Source organism: Aspergillus homomorphus (genome assembly GCF_003184865.1).
Source record: "Aspergillus homomorphus CBS 101889 unplaced genomic scaffold BO97scaffold_31, whole genome shotgun sequence".
Classification (NCBI taxonomy): domain Eukaryota; kingdom Fungi; phylum Ascomycota; class Eurotiomycetes; order Eurotiales; family Aspergillaceae; genus Aspergillus; species Aspergillus homomorphus.
In genome coordinates this window covers 154,032-173,480 of record NW_020291917.1, presented here as the reverse complement: position 1 = coordinate 173,480, position 19,449 = coordinate 154,032, and the positions used below count along the sequence as shown (strand labels likewise).

The 19,449-nt window shown below is 49.8% G+C and overlaps 7 protein-coding genes across 7 annotated transcripts; 3 read left to right on the top strand and 4 right to left on the bottom strand.

Moving 5' to 3' along the window:
• Positions 1–204: 204 nt before the first annotated feature.
• On the top strand, positions 205–743 carry BO97DRAFT_394703 (uncharacterized protein). Its single transcript, XM_025693994.1, has 2 exons — positions 205–310; positions 385–743. Exons 1-2 carry the CDS (start codon positions 280–282, stop codon positions 516–518), a joined length of 165 nt encoding a protein of 54 aa, XP_025549344.1. The 5' UTR covers positions 205–279; the 3' UTR covers positions 519–743.
• Positions 744–783: 40 nt separating this feature from the next.
• Positions 784–2,349, bottom strand: BO97DRAFT_479448 (transferrin receptor; the record flags this gene model as incomplete). Its single annotated transcript, XM_025700697.1, has 2 exons — positions 784–2,214; positions 2,275–2,349. 2 exons carry the CDS (start codon positions 2,347–2,349, stop codon positions 784–786), a joined length of 1,506 nt encoding a protein of 501 aa, XP_025549343.1.
• A 949-nt stretch (positions 2,350–3,298) lies between these two features.
• Positions 3,299–5,464, bottom strand: BO97DRAFT_416218 (uncharacterized protein; the record flags this gene model as incomplete). Its single annotated transcript, XM_025696428.1, has 6 exons — positions 3,299–3,804; positions 3,870–3,984; positions 4,051–4,178; positions 4,263–4,429; positions 4,489–4,896; positions 4,959–5,464. 6 exons carry the CDS (start codon positions 5,462–5,464, stop codon positions 3,299–3,301), a joined length of 1,830 nt encoding a protein of 609 aa, XP_025549342.1.
• A 4,921-nt stretch (positions 5,465–10,385) lies between these two features.
• On the top strand, positions 10,386–11,361 carry BO97DRAFT_407099 (DsbA family oxidoreductase). The gene is made up of 3 exons (XM_025695570.1): positions 10,386–10,510; positions 10,578–10,722; positions 10,789–11,361. The coding sequence occupies exons 1-3, from the start codon at positions 10,463–10,465 to the stop codon at positions 11,340–11,342; spliced, it is 747 nt and encodes a 248-aa protein (XP_025549341.1). The 5' UTR covers positions 10,386–10,462; the 3' UTR covers positions 11,343–11,361.
• A 2,603-nt stretch (positions 11,362–13,964) lies between these two features.
• On the bottom strand, positions 13,965–15,444 carry BO97DRAFT_471886 (cytochrome P450; the record flags this gene model as incomplete). The annotated part of the gene is made up of 4 exons (XM_025700083.1): positions 13,965–14,135; positions 14,169–14,419; positions 14,555–15,136; positions 15,199–15,444. 4 exons carry the CDS (start codon positions 15,442–15,444, stop codon positions 13,970–13,972), a joined length of 1,245 nt encoding a protein of 414 aa, XP_025549340.1. The 3' UTR covers positions 13,965–13,969.
• Positions 15,445–15,854: 410 nt separating this feature from the next.
• On the bottom strand, positions 15,855–17,225 carry BO97DRAFT_373095 (NmrA-like family protein). The gene is made up of 3 exons (XM_025692889.1): positions 16,581–17,225; positions 16,162–16,524; positions 15,855–16,110 (listed from the first exon to the last, which is right to left on the bottom strand). Exons 1-3 carry the CDS (start codon positions 17,175–17,177, stop codon positions 16,036–16,038), a joined length of 1,035 nt encoding a protein of 344 aa, XP_025549339.1. The 5' UTR covers positions 17,178–17,225; the 3' UTR covers positions 15,855–16,035.
• Positions 17,226–17,692: 467 nt separating this feature from the next.
• On the top strand, positions 17,693–19,259 carry BO97DRAFT_444851 (ceramidase). Its single transcript, XM_025698497.1, has 7 exons — positions 17,693–17,798; positions 17,860–17,872; positions 17,940–18,000; positions 18,064–18,207; positions 18,305–18,589; positions 18,654–18,771; positions 18,848–19,259. Exons 1-7 carry the CDS (start codon positions 17,743–17,745, stop codon positions 19,005–19,007), a joined length of 837 nt encoding a protein of 278 aa, XP_025549338.1. The 5' UTR covers positions 17,693–17,742; the 3' UTR covers positions 19,008–19,259.
• The last annotated feature ends 190 nt before the right edge of the window (positions 19,260–19,449 follow it).

Sequence of the window (19,449 nt, the reverse complement as noted above, 5' to 3'; positions counted from 1 at the left end):
AAACCAACAACCCTCATCAAGTCCTATCCAAACTACATCATATCCGAAAGATCCGACCTCCCCGCGTTCACCGTGATCGAAGAGATCCACATCGCCGACCCGACCTGAACCCCGGAATGATCGCCGACCAACCATCCCACCCATGACTAAGCAGCCACATATAATCCCCTCCGACCCCGCCACCGAATCAACTTTGACTTCCATCTTCTCGATATCTCTATCGCAATTCACTTCACTTACAATAAAAAACCACAACACAAACCTCCTACAACCGTCACCATGTGCATGAAGGCCACTTGCTCTAACTGCCGTACGTCTTCACATCACTACCCAGAATCTATGATGGAGGAGCGAGGGAAGCAGGAAAAGCTAACAACCGTGCAGAAAAGACCTCTTGGTGGGGCTGCGGCCAGCATATCCCCTCGGTCATGGATGCCATCCCGGAGAGCGAGCGCTGCACTTGCTCGCCTAAGGTTGAGCGCGAGGGAAAGTCGTATCCTCCTAAGGCTGAGCGATGACTCCCTGGGTGTGTGATTGTTTAATTATGGCGTGGGAGAAGAATCGGGGGTGTTGACGGTGGTGTGGCGATGGGTGGCGTTGGTGGTTGTTGGGGTTAGCGAGTGATTAAGTTGTGGCAATAGTCCCAATGTGTGTATGTATGTATGTATGTATGTACTGCTGATGACGCAGTACTTCAAGAGCAGAGAACAGGGTTCGTGCCTGAATGAAACTGTTTCTTCATTACCTCACGCTCCCATGCTGAGCACTAAAACCTACTGCATCTCACAACGCAACAACAACCCCCTGGCCCCCTCCCCTCTTATCCCCGAATCCCTCCCTAACCACCCTCGACACATTCCTTACCGGAATCCCGTCCAAATCCCGCGCATACGAAGCAACCGCAAACGCGGCAGCGCGCGCATTCATCAAGAAAGCCTCGGGACTCAAATTCCCAACGGTATCCCCAGGCCCATGATAATGCGGATCATACGGCACACCCATCCTACCACCAAACACCTCCGCCTCATGCTGCGTCTTGACCTTATCGGACCCCGTAAACAGTCCCCCAACCGGTATACCATGCCGCATGAACGCCCTGTAGTCGGACCGCCTGATGAACTCGGCAGCCTGGTACGAGACGTTCTGGCTCTCAAAATACCCCTGGAACGTCTTTTCGATATGCCCCGACCCCGTCGGCGCGGAGACATTGAAGCTCGACCCGTCGCCGTCGTAGATCATGTACGCGTAGTTGGGCGAGGCGATCATGTCGAAGTTGAGGTAGAGGCGGATGTGTGCGCGGTCGGTGGCGGAGAGGCTGTGGAGGTAGTAGGTGCTCCCGCGGAGGCCGAATTCTTCGGCGGTGAAGAAGAGGAAGCGTACTGCGTGGCGGAGGGGGAATGAAGTGTTGCTGGTGGTGAGGGCGAGGGCGCGCGCTAGGGCCAGGCTGCTGATTGTGCCCGAGCCGTTGTCGTTGATCCCCGGCCCGGCGTCTACCGAGTCGGTGTGGCTGCCGACGGCGATGATGTTGGTCGGGTCGCCGTCTTTGGTCTGCGCGATCACGTTGTAGGTGAGGCGCGGGGCGGATTCGGTGTGGATATAGAGGGTGAGCCGGAGGGACGGCGTTGCGGTCGTCGTGTTGGACGAGGTCGCGTTCGGCGTGATGGAGCGGAGGAGGCGCTGGCCGTCCAGGAGGCTGATGCCGATCGTCGGCGCGAACGGGCTGCTGGGGTCGTTGGGATTGCCCAGTGTGCCGCGCAAGCGGCCGGCCACGTTGTTGTAGATGATTAGTCCCGCGGCGTTGGCGGACGCAGCCAGTATCGACTTGCTCGCGAAGGAGCACCCCCCTCGTCGCGTGAGGAGGACCTTGCCTACCGCGGAGGAGTCGTAGTCCGACGGGCTGCAGCCGAGTCGTGGCGTGATGGCGAGTTCGGCCGTGACGTTGGTGCTGGGGCTGTGTACCATGCTCAGGGCGTCGATCGTGTCGCCGTTGACTGTCAGCGATTGATTCCCCGTCGTCCAAGTGTGCACTTGGGGCTGTCTGTGTAGGTCGTACGCGCCTGTTTGGAGGAGCTCGTTGTAGATGTAGTTGAGCGTGTCATTGTGGGCAGCACCGCCGAAGACGCGGTTGCGCTGGGGGTAGGAATATGCGAATTCTTGGAGTTTCTGCGTGCCTTCGAGGAGGTAATCGAGACTGATCTGGGAAGAGAGAGTGTCCTGAGGGGAATTTGAACTTATGTCAATAAGTGCTTAATGTGGCAAGAGAGAAGCACGTACCGGAGAAATAGGAGCTCTCTTTGTTGCGAGAGCGACAATGACTGGGGCAAATAACAATGGAACGACTGACTTCATCATAGATAAGGATATAATCAACGATAGCTTGTGGTATAACGATAGTGATTGTGCTAAAAATGGAGGTTATCCTTGGTCTGAAAATGATCCGAGGGCCTCTGATGGTTTTATCTCTCCCCGTCGTAGTTGCCAATTCACCCGATATACTATAGCCAAAGATGACGTTACTCTTTAGCTGGGGTTCATTCCCGTCAGGGTCGTAATTGTGTGACTCTTGATCAGGTCAAGCTCCGTGAGACGTTGACGACATTCCCAGCTCAGATCACCCTTCTCGAGCGGTATGGTCTAGAAGCCGACCTATCACCTTAAGATGCGCAACGTCAAGTACGTTTACAAGGGGTGGTCGCATCTTGCTGATATCGCCAGGCACTCTTTGATAGCCTCTATAAATAGACCTGGCCCGTTATTTTACAATCCGTGGTTGAAGAATGTAACAATGTGGACCAATCAGATTAAATCATAAAGGACATTGTATCGTCATCATAAAAAAGAACGGGTCTCCGCGTCTGGCAAATGGGCGAACGGCGCAGGGACTGATTTGGAGCTGATGTATCGGATGGCTAGGGTGTACGGTGTGAGGTGAGAACGGATAGTCGTGCAACGTTAATCGCCTGTCAATGTCTACCATCAGAACAAGCCCCTGTTGAGGAAGTACCAGTATCCGCGCGGTTCAACACAGTATAAGGGTAGATTCTAAAGAAATGGTGCGAGAACAATCAAAAGAACATTGCATAAAAGAGGTACATAACATTAACATTGTCTTCCAGGCATCATGATCTCTCGTAACGTCTTACATCTAAACAGGAACTATAGCACACAACGAATAGCAAATCTATAGAGCAAACATGGACCATAACCCCAGCAGAATAGTCGTACAGTCACACCAAGATAAACCTACAAGATGATACATTTCCCGCGCGACAGCAAAAGAAAAAGCACAACGTCCCGGCTAAACCGGCACCGCACAGCCAAAGGACGTGGCGACCGTACCACCGGCGCCGAACACCTCGATCAGACTCTCGATGGCAGCCCAGGAGCCCATTCCCGAGCAGGCAAGACCACCCAGGAAGTAAAGTGTGCAAAATACATTCATGGCCCAGCTTTTCTTGAAGCCACGAACCCAGCGTCGCCAGCCTTTGTCGTGTCGGATCGTAACTCCTGTGACCGGGTTGTAACCCTCGCCGGGCAGGGCGGCGTCGACCTGACAGCGGTATCCGACGTACAGAATGCCGGGGAAGGTGTAGGTGAAGTTCAGGATCAGGAAGGCGCCCACCAGACTTGAGATACCACTGAAGTTGGGGACAGCTGCGGCGACAACAAAGGCGATGATCCAGTAGATTGGACCGAGAGCATACCAGAGAAGTCGGCCCCGGAAGGTGGTGATGGCAGGGAAGTGGAGGATCTCCTGGAACACTTCCTGGTAGATGGTCTTCATGCCGATGTTGAAGTAGAGGACTGCAGAGTGTAAGATTAGGGGCTACTGTGAGGGCTTTGGAGGGATTTTGGAGTTGGCGACTTACTGCAGGCGATGATAGCGGTGATTAAGGCAAGAATGTTGCCGGCTAACTGCAGGCCATACGGCTCGACCGCGTTGTTGATGTTGGAGATCGAATATTGGCCCCAGTGTCCGTAGACCTAGGAGGATCGGTTAGTCGAATGAATCCTCTGCTATGGCATGCTTGCAGTTGATGGGTCACTTACAAAGGCACCAAAGAAGATGTAAACAATGCAAATGAAGAGCTGAGCGCACAGCATGCCTTTCCAGAAGTCCCAAGGGTGACGCATTTCCGCCATGAATGAGATGAACAGAATGGCACCACCATAACTGTCTGTAGACGAAGTAAGCTTAAGAGCCTGTGACACGGGAAAGAGCACCAAATCAACGAGAACGGATATGCCCGAGGATCACATACAAACCAAATTATCAACTCCAGTGAACTGGCCAGCAAATCCAGTAGCCTGTTGTTGAAACATGTCTGGAGGGGGTCCGGCAAAGGTTCTGACCGGGCCAATCTTTTTAATCAGAGTGGAGTGGATAACGGCGTTGTAGTCAACTCCGTAGTTGGCGCAGGCCACCAAGCTGGTTTCAAATATTAGTACACCAGGTCCGACAGAGGACGCGCGAGTCGAAAGGCTTACATGATCAAGAAACTGACAATGTTCAACCAGACCGAGGCGTTGGTAAGCCATCCAAGGCGCTGCAGCGAGCGGATGCTGCCCAAGACCATACCGACCACCATCAAGATAACCATGCAGACAACAAAGCAGATCTTGTTGTTGGCCAACTGGGCTAGGGTCTGTGCGTTACCCAGAATAAGAACCGCCACATTCATCAGCAGCTGCAGCGATTGTCCGAGGTTGATGAAGTGACGAGACTTGGAGCCGAAGACCCGGAAGAAGCAGTCGCCAAAGTTGACCATAGGATATCGGCTAGAATCGAGAGCCAGGAACACATTCCAGAGAATCCAACCACTGAAGCCTGCGAAAAGACCGAAGACCACGTACAGCGCGATGGCCGGTCCGAAACCCAAACTGGCGAAGACGAATCTAGACAAGCAATGCGTCAGCTCGTGCAGGCGACTGAACCAGAAGCAGTAGAAAACACTTACGGACAAGACGACCAACCCAAAATATCGGTGGTGATCATGTAGAAGATGGTTCCCCAACTGGCAGTGCGAAGAGCACGGGCCGCAGTCCGCCATTCTTCGTCCGAAACAGCGTTGGATCTGGATGAAGAGCCATCATTCGTGGTCAGGGTTGCTCCGGTCTTCTCCCCGGACGACGATTCATTCAGGTTCTGTGCGTTTTCGTGCTCTCGGCGTTCCTGCTTTTTGCGATTTTCGTGGTGGATGCCCTTGGAGAAGCGGCCCTTGATCAGTTTCTTCACGGTCAACGGTCCCTGCTCCTCGACATATTGGCGGTTCTCTTCCTCCTCCATCTCACGCTCAACCTTCGCCCAGTACGTGAACTCCTCGAAGCTAACGTTGGGATCTAAGCGGGCCTCGAGACCCCAAACGCGTTCAACGACCTTGCCCTCCTGGACATCTGTGTAAGAGGGTGGCAGCCCCTTGGCTGGAGCCGGTTCTTCGACCGGCTGGATCTCGGTTGTCTTCATGAGAGGTGTAGTGGAAAGGGCTGGAAAGATCAGTTTAATTATCTATACTTGGGGAAGATTAAGGGTCAGGAACTTGGAGAAAGGAAAAGCGGGAGGGGGCCGCTGTATAAGAGCGTCGGAGACAGAACAACCCGCAGGCACGCAATTATGGGGAACTTCCCTGCCACTTTCTGTGACTAGGTGGCTTAAAACTGGCAGACTAACTGAACTAGAAAGCCCCGTAGCAATTCCATCCGGGCTTGCTTGCATGTGCTGGATCCGCTACCCACGGTTAATGCCATACCACGCGATATGTGGCCAATGATGGAGCCCTATTCAAAGACAATGACCTAGGTAGGCCCGACATAGGCCTCGTATGCTTCTCTAGTCTGGCAGACTGATTGGAGGATGGAATAATTTCTCCAGAAGCATCCAGCTATCATTCTAAGCTGTGGATGACCAGAGTAGGATACCCAAAATAGGATCGCTAATTGGACAAGCTCGAGTGTTCTGGAAACCAAGCGGTGGCGTCCGAAGTGTGCCAGACCCACGCAATTGGAACCAGTGGTGACAATTAGCTATTACCGTGGCGCGATAGCCACGAGCTGCTAACATTTTATCGTGCCGTGCAGCCCGGATGCGAGCCGCCCGGATATGAGCCGCTTCCTTGTGTTTGATATTATTCCGGACGATTCAGGCATCCGGTACGAGAAAGAATCAGCAAAAAGTGGTTTGTGGGCTTGCAGTCCATATGACACAATGTCTGACCAAGGCTATTGTGTGGCGTAGCTGATAGTAGCCTGCATCAAGCACGTTATCGGGATACAGTATGAGGACTGCGGTCAATGCCTCCTCCCTCCTGCACTGGGGTTCAATGGCGAACCTGTCTTGGACGGGGTGAATGTAGTGTCTCAACTTCAACGACCCAGCCAGGACATCACCGAATTAGACGTCGTGATGCGCTTTCCAGACCATTGGGGTGTTATTGCATGGACCAGGATGGGGCACTTCAAGCATTTCCGACGGAGGCCCGACTTTTGGGTCATCAATGCTCCACGACATCCCCTGATTGGTAACAGGTGTGGAGATGCCGGGGGCAAAGGGAATTCTGGCTGCCGCAAAACGTGGAAACGCAGCCAGCGTCTAAACTCATTCGGTGACTTTGGCAGCAGTTCTGCAGTTTCTGTTTGTCATCGCTCACTTACCATCTGCCTCTCAGCTTGCTTCATGGGAGGGTGGAAGACGGGGCCGGAAAAGACGAGCTCAAGTCCGGAAGATACTGTATGTTTCCTTGACTAATAAGCTATCAAACTAGAAAGCCATTGATTGAAAATCCATGATAAGAAGAGAGATCTTTCTCCGGGTCCGCGTGCGATTCGTGGACCCTCCATTTGAAAAAGCTGGGCATAGTGCTTGTTTTTCAGGGCCTAAAGCTTGGCCAACACCCATCCGAGGTCCGACGTCGGCTTCACTGCCGGGCATAGATTGTTTAATTTCTCCGACAGGCACCAAGCAAGGCCATGAGGATCAAGATGGTGCTGACTGGACTGATTTTTACCGACTAGTTTAGCTGATGCGGAATTTATCGTGAAGAAAACCTAGGTCGGCGCTAGAAGGAGTTTTGGTGCGGGCGGCGTACGCCGTGCAGCGATAGTGAATTTAGTGAACCTAGCAGGGTTAACGTAATCGGTAAGCGAGCGGAACGCGCAAGCGAGTGGAATGCCCAACTCGTGACTTCCGCATTCCCAAAACATAAGGCTTTTGATTAACGAAATCAACCACCAAAATGGCTATATTATCAAAAGAATATAAGGAACAAGAAGACAGGATCCTCTTAGCTATTGAGGCTTTAAAGAATAATCAAATTCCGTTATTATAAGAAGCAGCGTGTATTTTTAATATTCTGTAAACCACCCTCTGGAACTGTGTTAAAGGAGTCAAATCATAAAGTAATATATATATTATTTCGTGTAAATTAATTCTTACAGAGGAGGAGATGTTAGAACAGTAGATTTTCTTTTTAAATAAGTAAAGGCTTGCCCCTAGGCCTTACTATATTTATAAAATAATATCTATATTAATCCAGAAATAAGAAGTCTTACTGGAGGTATTAGATAAGGCTTTAATAAAATAAAAATAAGTATATAACTTTATTAAATACTATAACTTTTTAAAGATATATTTTTTTTACTAATATAATTATAAAAGAGCTCTCTGCAAAAATCTGAAGCTTATTAAAAAATAATTTAACTATATTTAAAATACTATATTAGAGAACAGAATTATAGATAAAAATATTTATAACTTTAATAAAACTAGATTTATTAAAAATTTAGTAGCTACTGCTAAGGTAATAATAAGATCGTATTATATAAATAAACTATTTCTTATATAGCCTGGAAATCATAAGTAGATAATATTAATTAAATATATTAATATCTCAGGCTGGGCCCTGCCTCTGTATATTATTATTAAAGAAAAGATATATATAGAGGCCTGGTATAAAAATAATATATCTTATTTTTAAAAAATTAATACCTCACTAAATAGTTAGATAAGTAATAAAATCAGATTATATTAGTTTAAATATTATTTTATTTCTTTAATTAAAAAATAGTAAGTTGAGAAATATAGTCTCTTAATTTTTAATAAATATAATTTTTATTTAATATCTTATTTTGATGAAATCTGCAGCTAGAATAATATTATTTTTATTTATATATCTTTATATTTCTTATATTTTTACTAGTCTTTAGATATTGCCTGTTTTATACTGTTAAAGAAGATATATAGTAGTTTAATTAAATAGTTAATTTACTAAAAAATCTATTATATTAATAAGATTAATTTCTTGAATATATTTTCTAAAGCCTGAGAATTTATCTTTAAAAAATTATTTATATAAAATATCTTTTCAGTTTCCAGCTTAGTATTTTTCCAGCTAGATAAGATACTTAGAAAACTGATATATAGTTTATAAGAGATTACTTCTACTAGAAATTAAACTATTATTTTTTTTATACTAAAAATACCTAAGAATACAAGGCAATTAAAGAAGTATAAAACTATAATTAAGAGATTACTATATAAATATATATAAAGTCCTCCAGAGTCAATAAACTATATTATTATATATTATTAAAAATTATAAAATTATGTTAAATAAAGTAGTTTTACTTAAACAGGAAAATTATAATTTACAGGCTGCAGACAAATACTAGACTAAAAAGAGAAAATAAAATAATTACTAATTAATAGACTTTAAAGAAACTACAGTTTATAAAGTTATACAGCTTTTTTACTGGACTCGTGAGAAAAATAAAGTTTTAGAAATCTAATAGTCTAATTCTGCAGCCGGTAAGGAATAGCCTTGCCAGTATGCGCCATCTCGCTGTTCTTTGTGTAATAAAGTTGGTTATATATAGATATAGTATCCAGCAAGAGTAAAATACCAAGAAGAGGCAATTTGAACGGTGTAAAAAGGTTGATATTTGACTTCAAATTTGTATATAAAGCAGAATTACGAGTTGGGCGTTCCACTCGCTTGCGCGTTCCGCTCGCTTACCGATTACGTTACGAGAAAGGATGAATAAAGGGTTGTGTGCCGAATTGCTGCTATCTTTGTTCATTTGCACTTGCCAAGAATTGTTTTGCCATTTTGCTGCGGGTAAAATTTAATCAGCTACTTTTCACTCCGTTGGTGTGTGTGACATTTGCCGATGCTCTGTATGCATAGCTACTGTTATGTTCGGTATAGTCAGCTATGCATCGTGGCATAATTTGGTAGGAGCGAGTGAAATGCAGCCAGCAATGTCTACTACATCCACGAATCTGACCCCGAGCCGAAATATGGTCTTGTTAATGGCTGTAATAATGCGTTTCTCAGTCAAGCGTATCAGTCTCTTCCTTCTTTCTTTCCCGAACACCACACCACCACATCAACCCCGGGCATTTCAGGTCAAGCACAAACACCAATTGGGCCACACTCCGAAAACAAGTCAGAAACTTGATTCGAGCCGACCGATGAGTATTATTTAAAATTGATGTAAAAGGGGCTTAGTGTAATATTGCTACAAACTATATCTGGTCTTTACTGGATCAACAGGCTTCGCGTAACATGATTAAGCTTAAATCTTCGAGTATCGGTCCTCGCTGGATACATGTCATCCATTGCCCTCTTGAAAATGCATACTTCGAGATCGTGTGAATCTAACAGTCCCAAACGTACTAACTGTTCCTTGTTGAAGGGACTCTCGATTCTGAGGGATGGTATCCGAGGATGAAAGAAATCCTTCAAGAGTAATCTGGTTGCCTGTGTGAGCTCCGCGAAGAGAAGCCCAAAAAACACTTCTCAGCGCATGCTGTGTTCGGATCCAGATCCCAGGCAAGCTGAGCTGTCATAAGGACGCTGTATTGCCTAAGATTAGTGGGCACTCATTCAGTCTTGTTGGCTTTTCCTTGGTTGCTGACTGCAGTATTGATCGATAAGATAAATAATATCAAACACCGTGCTCGATGTGTTCTCCGTCCGCTCATGATACAAACATCCACGTAAAATGGTCGGTACTTCGCAATACACAAGAACTGACATCCTTTTTCAGCTGAAGCAGCATACCACTGACATTGGCTCCCACTTGTATGCTGGGCTTATTGAATTGAATCGCTTTCGAGAATGGTGCCAAGATAGCTCCCCCGCAAAACCCCTGAGAGTTAATCTCAATGGCCCAAAATTAGGCATTACTAATAATTGGTAAGCATTGATGAAATGCCTCTCACGATTGTCTATCTAGAAAGACAAACGGATTAAGTCCAGAAGGGCAGAATGTGCTTTATTCTGGATTTCACGGTTGCCTGAAAACTAGGCGCCCACGATCCTGAAGGAGCTCGTTCACAACTATAAAGAACGGGAAGGGCCACGACCATCGATAATATATCGACAGATAAACAATATACCAAGTGCCGTGGGTTGCGGGAACGTACACCATCTAATCAATTCATCCCAACCAAATACTCGACATCATGGCCCTCATCAATATTTCCATCACTTCCGACCCTGTCTGTCCATGGGTAAGTTCGCATCTCGGATATGGTTTCAATATCTGGGTACTCCCCGCCCGCTGATATTCTCGCAAAGTGCTATATAGGCTACCGCCGCCTCACCAAGGCTATTCGCTTATACCAGAAGACCTACCCCGGTGGGGGTCGAGACACGGTGCGAGTGAGCTGGAAGCTATATATCCTAGACGCGAACGCGCCAACGGAAAGCATTCCGTACATGGGTGACTATTTCCCTCTGCTTCCGCAAGATCAGCTCGTCGTGTAGCTAGCTGACTATTTCTGGACAGAGCGAATGACCCAAAAGCTCGGCGCAGATAAAGTCGCCGGCACTCAAGCCCACCTCCAGCGACTGGGCCGTGCCGACGGAATTCACTTCCGATTTGGTGGCAGAATCGGGAGTACCATTCGGGCGCACCAAATGATTATGTTGAGCGAGTTGCAGGATCAGAAGAGCGGCGATGATACCCGTGCCGGTACGGCCGGGGTTGTCGAGGCGATCTTCCGGGCCCATTTTGAGGAAGAGCAAGATATCACTGATCCTGAGACGTTAATTCGGTTAGCTGTACAGGCGGGGAGTGGGCTGGAGGAAAGTCAGGTCCGCTCGTGGCTGGAAGAAGGGCAGGGGGTAGCGGAGATCCAGAGTGAGGCGCAGAGGGCGCGCGATGAGGGTATCCAAGGGGTACCGCACTTTCAAATTGGAGAGGGGAAGGGTATGCGAACTCTGAGTGGGGGGCAGGATGCGTCGGATTTCTTGCAGGCTCTGATTGCATATAAGGAGGGGTTGGGCGGTACTACTGAGGACAGTGCGTCGAGACAAGTCTCGATTGAGAATGCATGCTGATCCTGGAATAAAACGGGCGTTTAGCATGGGGGACTCTTCACACTTAGCGTGCTAGAAATATGTGTTAATCTTTCGAGACAGTATTGACGTGCACCTTCGACGAGAAACTTATAGTCTGCGAGTGCACTGTTTGTCGCACAAGGCCACAAAAATAGCAGCAAGCTCTATATCTTGCATCTTGGAAGAAATCTTTGTCGCACCACATTCAATGCTGGCATACCATCAGAGCCTCAATCTATATAGACCCGTGTCAAGCTGTACTTAGTAAAGTACACGCGTCGATTATGTTATCATTGCTAGATCGAGACTCTTGAACTCTTGGGCTTAAGCCCGACGGAAGGGTGAGAAGCCAAGTTTTCCATCAAGACCTTGAGTTTCTCTGGTGCTCCTCATGGCTTTGGGGTGGCTGATATTTTGCATCCACTAAGGGGAGGGTACTCATGCAGGCGACCGTATCCGGGGCGAGCAGTAATGCTCAATCACAGAAGGACTGGCATTATTCCAAGAATCATCCACTCCGATGATCTGACCGCAGTCATGGGGTTAGTCATGGACTAGAAGAATCACTTACCACCTGATTTTGATCCCTTGGGAGATGCACTGGCACATGAGAAGAGTTTAGATCGTGGCGTGTTGAGCTGCAGACGTTGTCATGATATGACAGAGATCTAGCGATGGTAACCAGAGGTTGTGTGTAGCCTCACTCAATTCATAAATGGCTTCGATAGGTTGAGCGGTTATGCCTGAGTTGTTTCTCAGTATCTTCTGGTTCGATACTGGAAGTAAAGCAAGCGAAGCTAAGCTCTAGGCACTCCACAGGCCAGCGTTTGTCTTGGCAGCCAAGCCGCGTGGCGAAATGGAGAAAAATGCTCCATACCGACTTTTGACTGCATTTCAGCCAATCAGAGCCGGTTCTGGCCCGTTTGAAGCGGTGATGCTGTGTTATGCCTAAGTGGTGAAGGTACAGTACGAAACTCAGTAGACATTGATGCCTACAATAGGATTGTTTCCCTTCCCCCCTAAAGTCCTCTCTGATTGGTGATTATAGATAGCATGAGAATAGAAAATAAAGGTCGATTCTCTCAGAGAGAGTTGATCCCTAGAATTACTGTTAGTGAATATTCCATACAACCTAACACAACTATGGAGGCAGATACCCAAACATCAGTAACACACACTAGGATATTCCACTCCCACCTTCCGCACTACTCCTCCTTCTTACTGATCCCTTTAACACATGTTTCGTTGTCGTCTAGAGAAAGTATCACACCACAACCCTTCCCCCTCCCCTCTCCAATATCCGTCCAGAGTAAAGGCGTCCACGCGATGCCACTCCTCAACCTGCCGCCGGAGCTCGTCCTGATGGTTGCAGCCCTGCTCGACCACAGGGCGGGCGTCAACTCGCTGGCCAAAGTCAACCGCAAGCTGTACAGCATCGTGAACCCGCACCTCTACCGACACAACGCGCGATTCCACAAGTCATCGGCCCTGGTGTGGGCCGCGCGACGGGGCATGAGCGGTACAGCATGCCACAGCATCCAGGCAGGGGCGGATGTCAACATCCAGGACCGGAAAGCCCTCACGCCGCTGTGCATCGCTGCCATGAAGGGTCGTGTCGACGTCGCTCGCCTCCTGCTGCAGACGCCGCAGATCGACGCCAACCGACCCAACGCCGACGGCAACACGCCCCTGATTCTCTCCATCACCTACCGCCATCTGAACGTGCTCCGCGTCCTTCTCGACTCGCCTCGCGTCGACGTCAACGCGGGCCATCTCCTCACGCCCTTCCTCCATGCCGCCTTCATGAATAATGTCAAGGCCGTGAAGCTTTTGCTCGAGAAGGACGGGGTGAATGTGAACGCACAGGACCCATCGGGAAATACGGCCATCCGGTACGCAGCGGCCTTCGGGTACCACAGGTTGCTCAAGCTTCTGATTGAGGATGGCCGCGTGGAGATCGATGCAAAAGGAGGGGAGAATGGGCAGACACCGCTTTCCCGCGCAGCGTCGACCCTCTTCGATGCTACGGTTAGGCTGTTGCTCAACACTGGGAAGGTGAATGTCAATTCGAGGGATAACAAGGGACGGACTCCTCTGTCGTGGGCGGCGGAAACAGGGGCTGATACAGCCGTGGAGTTGTTGCTCAAGCAGGGTGGTATCGAGGTTGATGTTCGAGACAAGGAGGGCTGCACGCCGCTGTCCTTGGCCTCGAAGAACGGTCATGAGCAGGTGGTTCGGCTGTTGCTCGAGACTGGAAAGGTCGATATTGACTCCGTGAACCACAACGGCTGGAGCCCCTTGTTTCAGGCAGTGGTACACGGACATGAAGGCGTCAAGAATCTGCTCCTCGAAGCTGGTCAGAGGTGATGTTGGGTGTGTAACTTGATGGCTTGGCGGAAAGAAACTCTGTACAGTACATAACACACATAACATCGCGAAGCATAGAATGAATGAGTACTCCCATTTTTTCTAGGGCGAGGTTTCTTGGCTCACAGCGAGAAAAAGGAAACAAGGGAAGCTGTTAAGAGAAAGGTCTTTCAGGCCCGACAGACATAATCTATTTGCAGGGTAGGAAACTGCAAGGCATAATGCATATACCAAGTACAGTACATTAAACTTACAACCATCTACTCTCTTAAACTAACCCACGTGCCATTATTGGACGACAGCGTCATTGTCAAATTCTCCTGCCAAGGTCTACAATCACGACGTTCGAGCACCGAGAACTTCTGCGCAAGACAGACGGTCACATACCCAGCCTCAGTCAAAGCAAAGTGCTGACCCAAACAGATCCTTTGCCCTCCACCGAAAGGGAGGTATGCTCACGATTCAGGCCGCAAGTCCTCCCACCTCTCGGGCCGAAAGCCAAGGGCATCTGTGCCAAAGATCTCCCCACGCCGATGCATCGCGTAGATATCGCCGATGGCCATCGTGCCCTTGATCACAAGCACGGGGTCGAGCCCCCGGAGCCCACCACCCACCGGCAACACGGTATCGCGGTTGGCGAAGCGTGTAATTATCGGCATAGGAGGATGCAGCCGCAACGACTCGTGCAGACAGTAGCGCAGGTACTTCATCTACTTCAGCTCGTCGTAAGTGGGCGGGCGACCGGCCAGGAAGGCGATCTCCTCGCGCAGCTTGCGCCACGTCTCGGGGTGGCGCTCGAGCATGAAGAACAAGTTACTCGTTAAACTTGCGGTCGTGTCGCGGACGGCGAGTAGGATGTGTAGTAGCTCGTCGCACAGACGCGTGCGGTCCGTCGTCTGCTCGATGATCGTCTCCTGGTACAACGACACCGGCCGGTCGCGTTCTGCGAGTATCTCGTTGTCCTCCTCGACCTTCCCTAACGCATCGTCAATCACCTCGCCGACGAACCGATGGCAGGCCCGGATGCTCTCTTTGGCTCTGGCGTCTCGGTGGAAGACTCGCAGGATGCCCAGGCGCATGCGGGTCTGCATGGCGGCCTGAGCGTGGTTGAACGCGCCGGCGACATGCGCGTCTTCCCCGTGTTCGGCGCCCGGAGACTGGAGTTTGCGGAGGGTGTGGATGCAGCGCCCGGACAGGTACTCGGTGGCCGAGTCGATCGAGTAGCAGAAGAACAGCTTCTGGAGGTCGACGGGGCGACCGTCGGTGGGGATCAGAGCCAGCAGATCGTCCATCAGTGAGTCAAATATCGACAGATCGGGGATCTGTGTCTTGGCGAAAGTGGGTCGCAGCAGTGCGCGTGTGTGCGACCAGCTCCCTCCGTCCGTCGTCAAAATTCCCTGTCCCAGAAGGGGGCCTGTGGGTTCGTGCTGTAGCCGTGGAAGTTCGTCGCCAGGATTGCTTTGATGTTGCGTGGCTCGCGGGTCATCACGATCGGGGTGAGCAGTTGGCGCTGTTGGTGCGTGTGGCCATATCGCGCGAATCGCTGTTCGTTTTGGACCAGAAAAGTGCGGGATCTAGCTGCGCGCTGGGTCCATAACAGGTGATCGAGACCGAGCAGAGGATCTCTGGTGGGTAGATGAAATGGAGGCTGACATTGATGCTGCCTGGCGAGCCAGTATCGTTGCCACTTGCGGTGGAGAATGTGGATGGTAATCAGAATGAGAAGGACAATCATTAGAGATTTAGCCCCGAAGAGAGACCCCATGGTTGAATGGAAACGGTTATTGGCGAACCGCCGAGGGATTCCTGCAACGATAAGACGATTAGGGCTTCACCAGTGGCCGGGAGAAGCGTTGAGCTGATGGCTTCGTCGCGTTCCCCGCTGTGGCTCAGAAATAGGGGTGATAGCTGATAATTTTGAGCATGACATGTGCATGGCTCTCGGTGGACAGTTGCATAAATAATAGTATGCAAGCCAACACCACTCGAGGTGATGTTTGTTAAATAGACATGGTGGACACCATTGTTCCTGTCTATCCTGGCAATGATATGTCCATCTACTGCTGAGCAGCTGCCGGAGATACTAGTAAATTGGGTGCACGACTTCGCATAAATGTCTGTATGCAACCCTTGAGATTATATCAACGCGATCCTGCCATTGACGCTCTAGAGTTGGGGGAAGCTAGAATATCAGAATTCCTGAGGACTTTCGGCCGGGCTACAAATTCACCCTCAGCGTATATGACATACATCCCCGCCCATTGATGGCATCCGAGATCCTTTAGTTTGACATTCATCCTGCAATAGATTGAATGATTGCCAATGCTCACCCCACAATACTCGACCAATTTTCCCTCCTTATCCAATCTTCCAGGCTACTCATCGGACAATCAATTCCTGCCTAAGCACGAGTTAGCCACAATCATATCCAACATCCACAGACAACACTCACCCGTCTAATATCCTCGGCCTTCAACAAACTCTTATCACCTCCATCATACCCCGGATCACTAGAATAAGAGAACATATCTCCGACCTCACGCCCAAACTCCGGATCCGGCGCTCGTTCAACGAGCTCCTCGAGCGTGATCTGCCGATACCGCGCCGCGACGGAGTTCACCTCGCCCCAGATCCTCATATACTCGGTCCAGCTACAACTCGACCCACACGCCATATAACTCCGTCCGGGAGGCATCTGCGCAACCGCATGAACAAAGCCACCCAAATCACCCTGCACATCGAGATGAGGCACCGCCGCGTCCGGCGCCGTCGTAAACGTCATCTCGAAGCAATCCTCTCCTGCGTCCGTTTTCGCCTACCACACATCAGCCAATCCATTTCCGACTACTTCACGGACAAACCCCGACCTACCTTCCCAAAATAGGCCCCCGGGACAAGCCGATAACTGGACGTGAAATACCCGGTCTGTACACAGGACATCTTCCGCGCAAGCGCAGGATACTTTCTCTCCACATAAACAGGAAACACCTCTGCCTTCGCATCGAAATGATACAACTCCTCAAACCGCCCACCACTGCACTTCCGCGCGTGACTTAGCGTGGAGACAATTAACCCATTCTCATCCAGCGAGTCGACTGTCTGCGCGGCCGCGTCGGCGATGTTCTTGCCTTGTTGCAGCTCGACGCGGTAGGCGTGCTCGCGGCATGAGATGCCTGCGTCGGCGGCCTGTTGACGCCCCTCGGCGCTGGGGAACGGCTCCCAGTAGTTGGTGACGCTGAAGATGAGGTTCGCGCCGCGTAGGGCTGGGGTCAGCGTGGTGGGGTCGTTGAGGTCTGCGGTTATGAGCTCGACGCCTTGTGCGGAGAGGGTCTGCGCTGCTGGGGAGCGTGGGTTGCGGGTCAGGCCCCGGACGTGGTAGGTTGGGTCCCCCAAAAACCGTTGGGCGACAGAGTTGCCTTGGTTACCTGTTATGCCGATTATGCAGATTGTTTTTTTGGTGGGTGCCATTTCTTTTTTTGTATGGTATGGGGAGAGGGGGGGAAGGTTGGTTGTTTGCTGGGTTGGAGAGTTGGAGAGTTGGAGAGTAGTTTTGACCCCGCTTTTGCTACGGAAAGTTAGTGGTGGGGTTGCAGTCATACGATTGTGATTGAGCTGTAATCTTGATATGAAGACTATACAACCGATATAGACGATATTATGTACCAGAAGTATCTACGAGCATTTTGAATACTATACTTAGTGATAGTTATGGCTAATGGCAACGGTCGAGAATCAGGTGCCAACAATAATTTACAGTGTTTCTAAGTTTCTATCTAGAAACACGGTTGTCCAAACCTTCTGTCTGCGAATCTCACGTAAGATGATGCACGATGAACAGGAACTAAAATCCTGCTACCTATGCGCGTATTTGCTAAGCACTAGGTACGAGCTGATTACTGCTTTCGATCTAGCCCAGAGCTATGCTATTGCTGATGTCTAGCCTCCTTCCGCGATAAAGCGTTACTTGTTCCTTCAACGACCAACAAACAACTGTAAGAATACCACCACACTCTAAGTACACAATTCCCAAAAGATGAATGCACAATCCTCAATCAACCCTTTCTGGGGACCCCCAAGCTCCCACTCAAAGTAAGTCCGACCAACCCACACCATCAACTGACGCCTTTTCACATCAAACGCAATCGTTCAGTTTCTGCGAAGAGGTATGTACTGTACCCCCATCCACACCCCATCACCAACCCATCCGCTCACCTAATGAACCTAATCCAGGACTACATGATAACCCGCTACACCGCGGAATTTATCAACACATTAACAAATCTCATCTACGGTACCTACTCTTTTCACCCACCCACCCACCCACTCTGTAAGCAAGACAACCAACACGACGCAGTCCTCTACGCAATCCACGGCCTCGTCCACCTCCCGCGCAACCCTTCTCCGAGTCTCTCGCGCCGGATCCCATACTACGGCCTCATCGGCGTAGGCATCTGCTCCGCCGGCTTCCACATGAGTCTTAAGTATCATACACAGATGAGTTCGTGCTCCTTCTACCTTTGTCTTCTTTTAATAACACGCGGAGACTACAATGCTAATCGTCCCCTCCCATTACTGGGAAACTGGGGAAAGAACAGTGGATGACCTCTCGATGCTCCTAACCACGACCCCGCTGCTCCACCGCGTGCTGACGGTTAACGCCGACCCCCGGGGTTCGAGTCTCGTGGCCATGGCTCTGGGGTCAGCGCTTGTGGCGCTCGCGGCTGTACACGTCGCAACAGACGAATTAATCCTTCATGCGGTGAGCTTTGTGGTGAGTGTGACTGTGATCGGGGTCCGGACGATGCAGTTGCTCGCGCGGCGGACAGTTGTGGGGTCAGCGGAGCGGAGGGCGCTCTGGCGGATGGTGGTGTTTGGGGCTCGTGAGTTACCTTCTTTCTCCCGGCTAGATTTAATAGGATATTTGGTTACTGACTGGGCTGGAAGTGATATTCAATGTCGGGTATGCTGTTTGGCTGGTGGATGGGTGGGTATGTGAGTGGTTGCGCGGGTGGCGGGCGCTTGTCGGGTTGCCCTGGGCGTTTCTGCTGGAGTTGCATGGGTGGTAAGTTGTCCTTTGTCAGTATATCTTGTGGTAAGCAGTGTGCTGGGGGCTTTGACTGATTGTTTGCGTGTTGTAGGTGGCATATCTTCACGGGGGTGGGCGCTTATACCTTCATTGCGGTGATTGATCATCTTGTGTCGGGGGGAGCATACGAGGACTTCGGTGAGTCGGTGGCATGGCCGCTAAGTCTGATGGTTAGGCCTGGGCCAGAAGAGAAAACTGGAGGTGAGATGTGAGTCTTCGACTCACTGTTGATGTTTGTTATACACCGATCTATTGGGGATGATAGTGAGCCCTCCACATTCCAGCCCCACATGCGCCCACATGGCTCCCCCACATCTCCTCCACATGCACAATTTGTACACAATCCAGCTTCATCTTCTCTGTCAATCCTGTTTGGATGACACTTGCCTAGAAATTGTGAGGCAATGGGTAACGCGGGGCCCCAGGATGAGCCCCAAGGTATAGAAATTCTGGAAATAGGTACCATAACCCTGAATATCAAGTGCCAATCACCAAACAAACCTTCTGGATAAGATACAGGATAGACATTGATCGGGACCGTCGGCAAAGGGCAGTCCCGCCCCAGTCCAACGATGTAATGCGGGGCCAAACCTACCAGGGATTCCCCTCCCTCCTTTTTCTTTACTTCTTATTTCCTCCCTCTCTGCTGCTTCC

Bases quoted from the DNA above. Each gene is read 5' to 3' on its own strand.
- BO97DRAFT_394703 (XM_025693994.1), top strand. From the start codon at position 280: ATGTGCATGAAGGCCACTTGCTCTAACTGCC. The intron at 311-384 runs GTACGTCTTCAC...ACAACCGTGCAG, and splicing joins GGCCACTTGCTCTAACTGCC to AAAAGACCTCTTGGTGGGGC.
- BO97DRAFT_407099 (XM_025695570.1), top strand. From the start codon at position 10,463: ATGGCCCTCATCAATATTTCCATCACTTCCGACCCTGTCTGTCCATGG. The intron at 10,511-10,577 runs GTAAGTTCGCAT...ATTCTCGCAAAG, and splicing joins CCGACCCTGTCTGTCCATGG to TGCTATATAGGCTACCGCCG. The intron at 10,723-10,788 runs GTGACTATTTCC...ATTTCTGGACAG, and splicing joins GGAAAGCATTCCGTACATGG to AGCGAATGACCCAAAAGCTC.
- BO97DRAFT_373095 (XM_025692889.1), bottom strand. From the start codon at position 17,177: ATGGCACCCACCAAAAAAACAATCTGCATAATCGGCATAACAGGTAAC. The intron at 16,525-16,580 runs GTAGGTCGGGGT...GATGTGTGGTAG, and splicing joins CGGGGGCCTATTTTGGGAAG to GCGAAAACGGACGCAGGAGA. The intron at 16,111-16,161 runs GTGAGTGTTGTC...ACTCGTGCTTAG, and splicing joins AGGCCGAGGATATTAGACGG to GCAGGAATTGATTGTCCGAT.
- BO97DRAFT_444851 (XM_025698497.1), top strand. From the start codon at position 17,743: ATGAATGCACAATCCTCAATCAACCCTTTCTGGGGACCCCCAAGCTCC. The intron at 18,208-18,304 runs GTTCGTGCTCCT...GGGAAAGAACAG, and splicing joins TAAGTATCATACACAGATGA to TGGATGACCTCTCGATGCTC. The intron at 18,590-18,653 runs GTGAGTTACCTT...CTGGGCTGGAAG, and splicing joins GATGGTGGTGTTTGGGGCTC to TGATATTCAATGTCGGGTAT.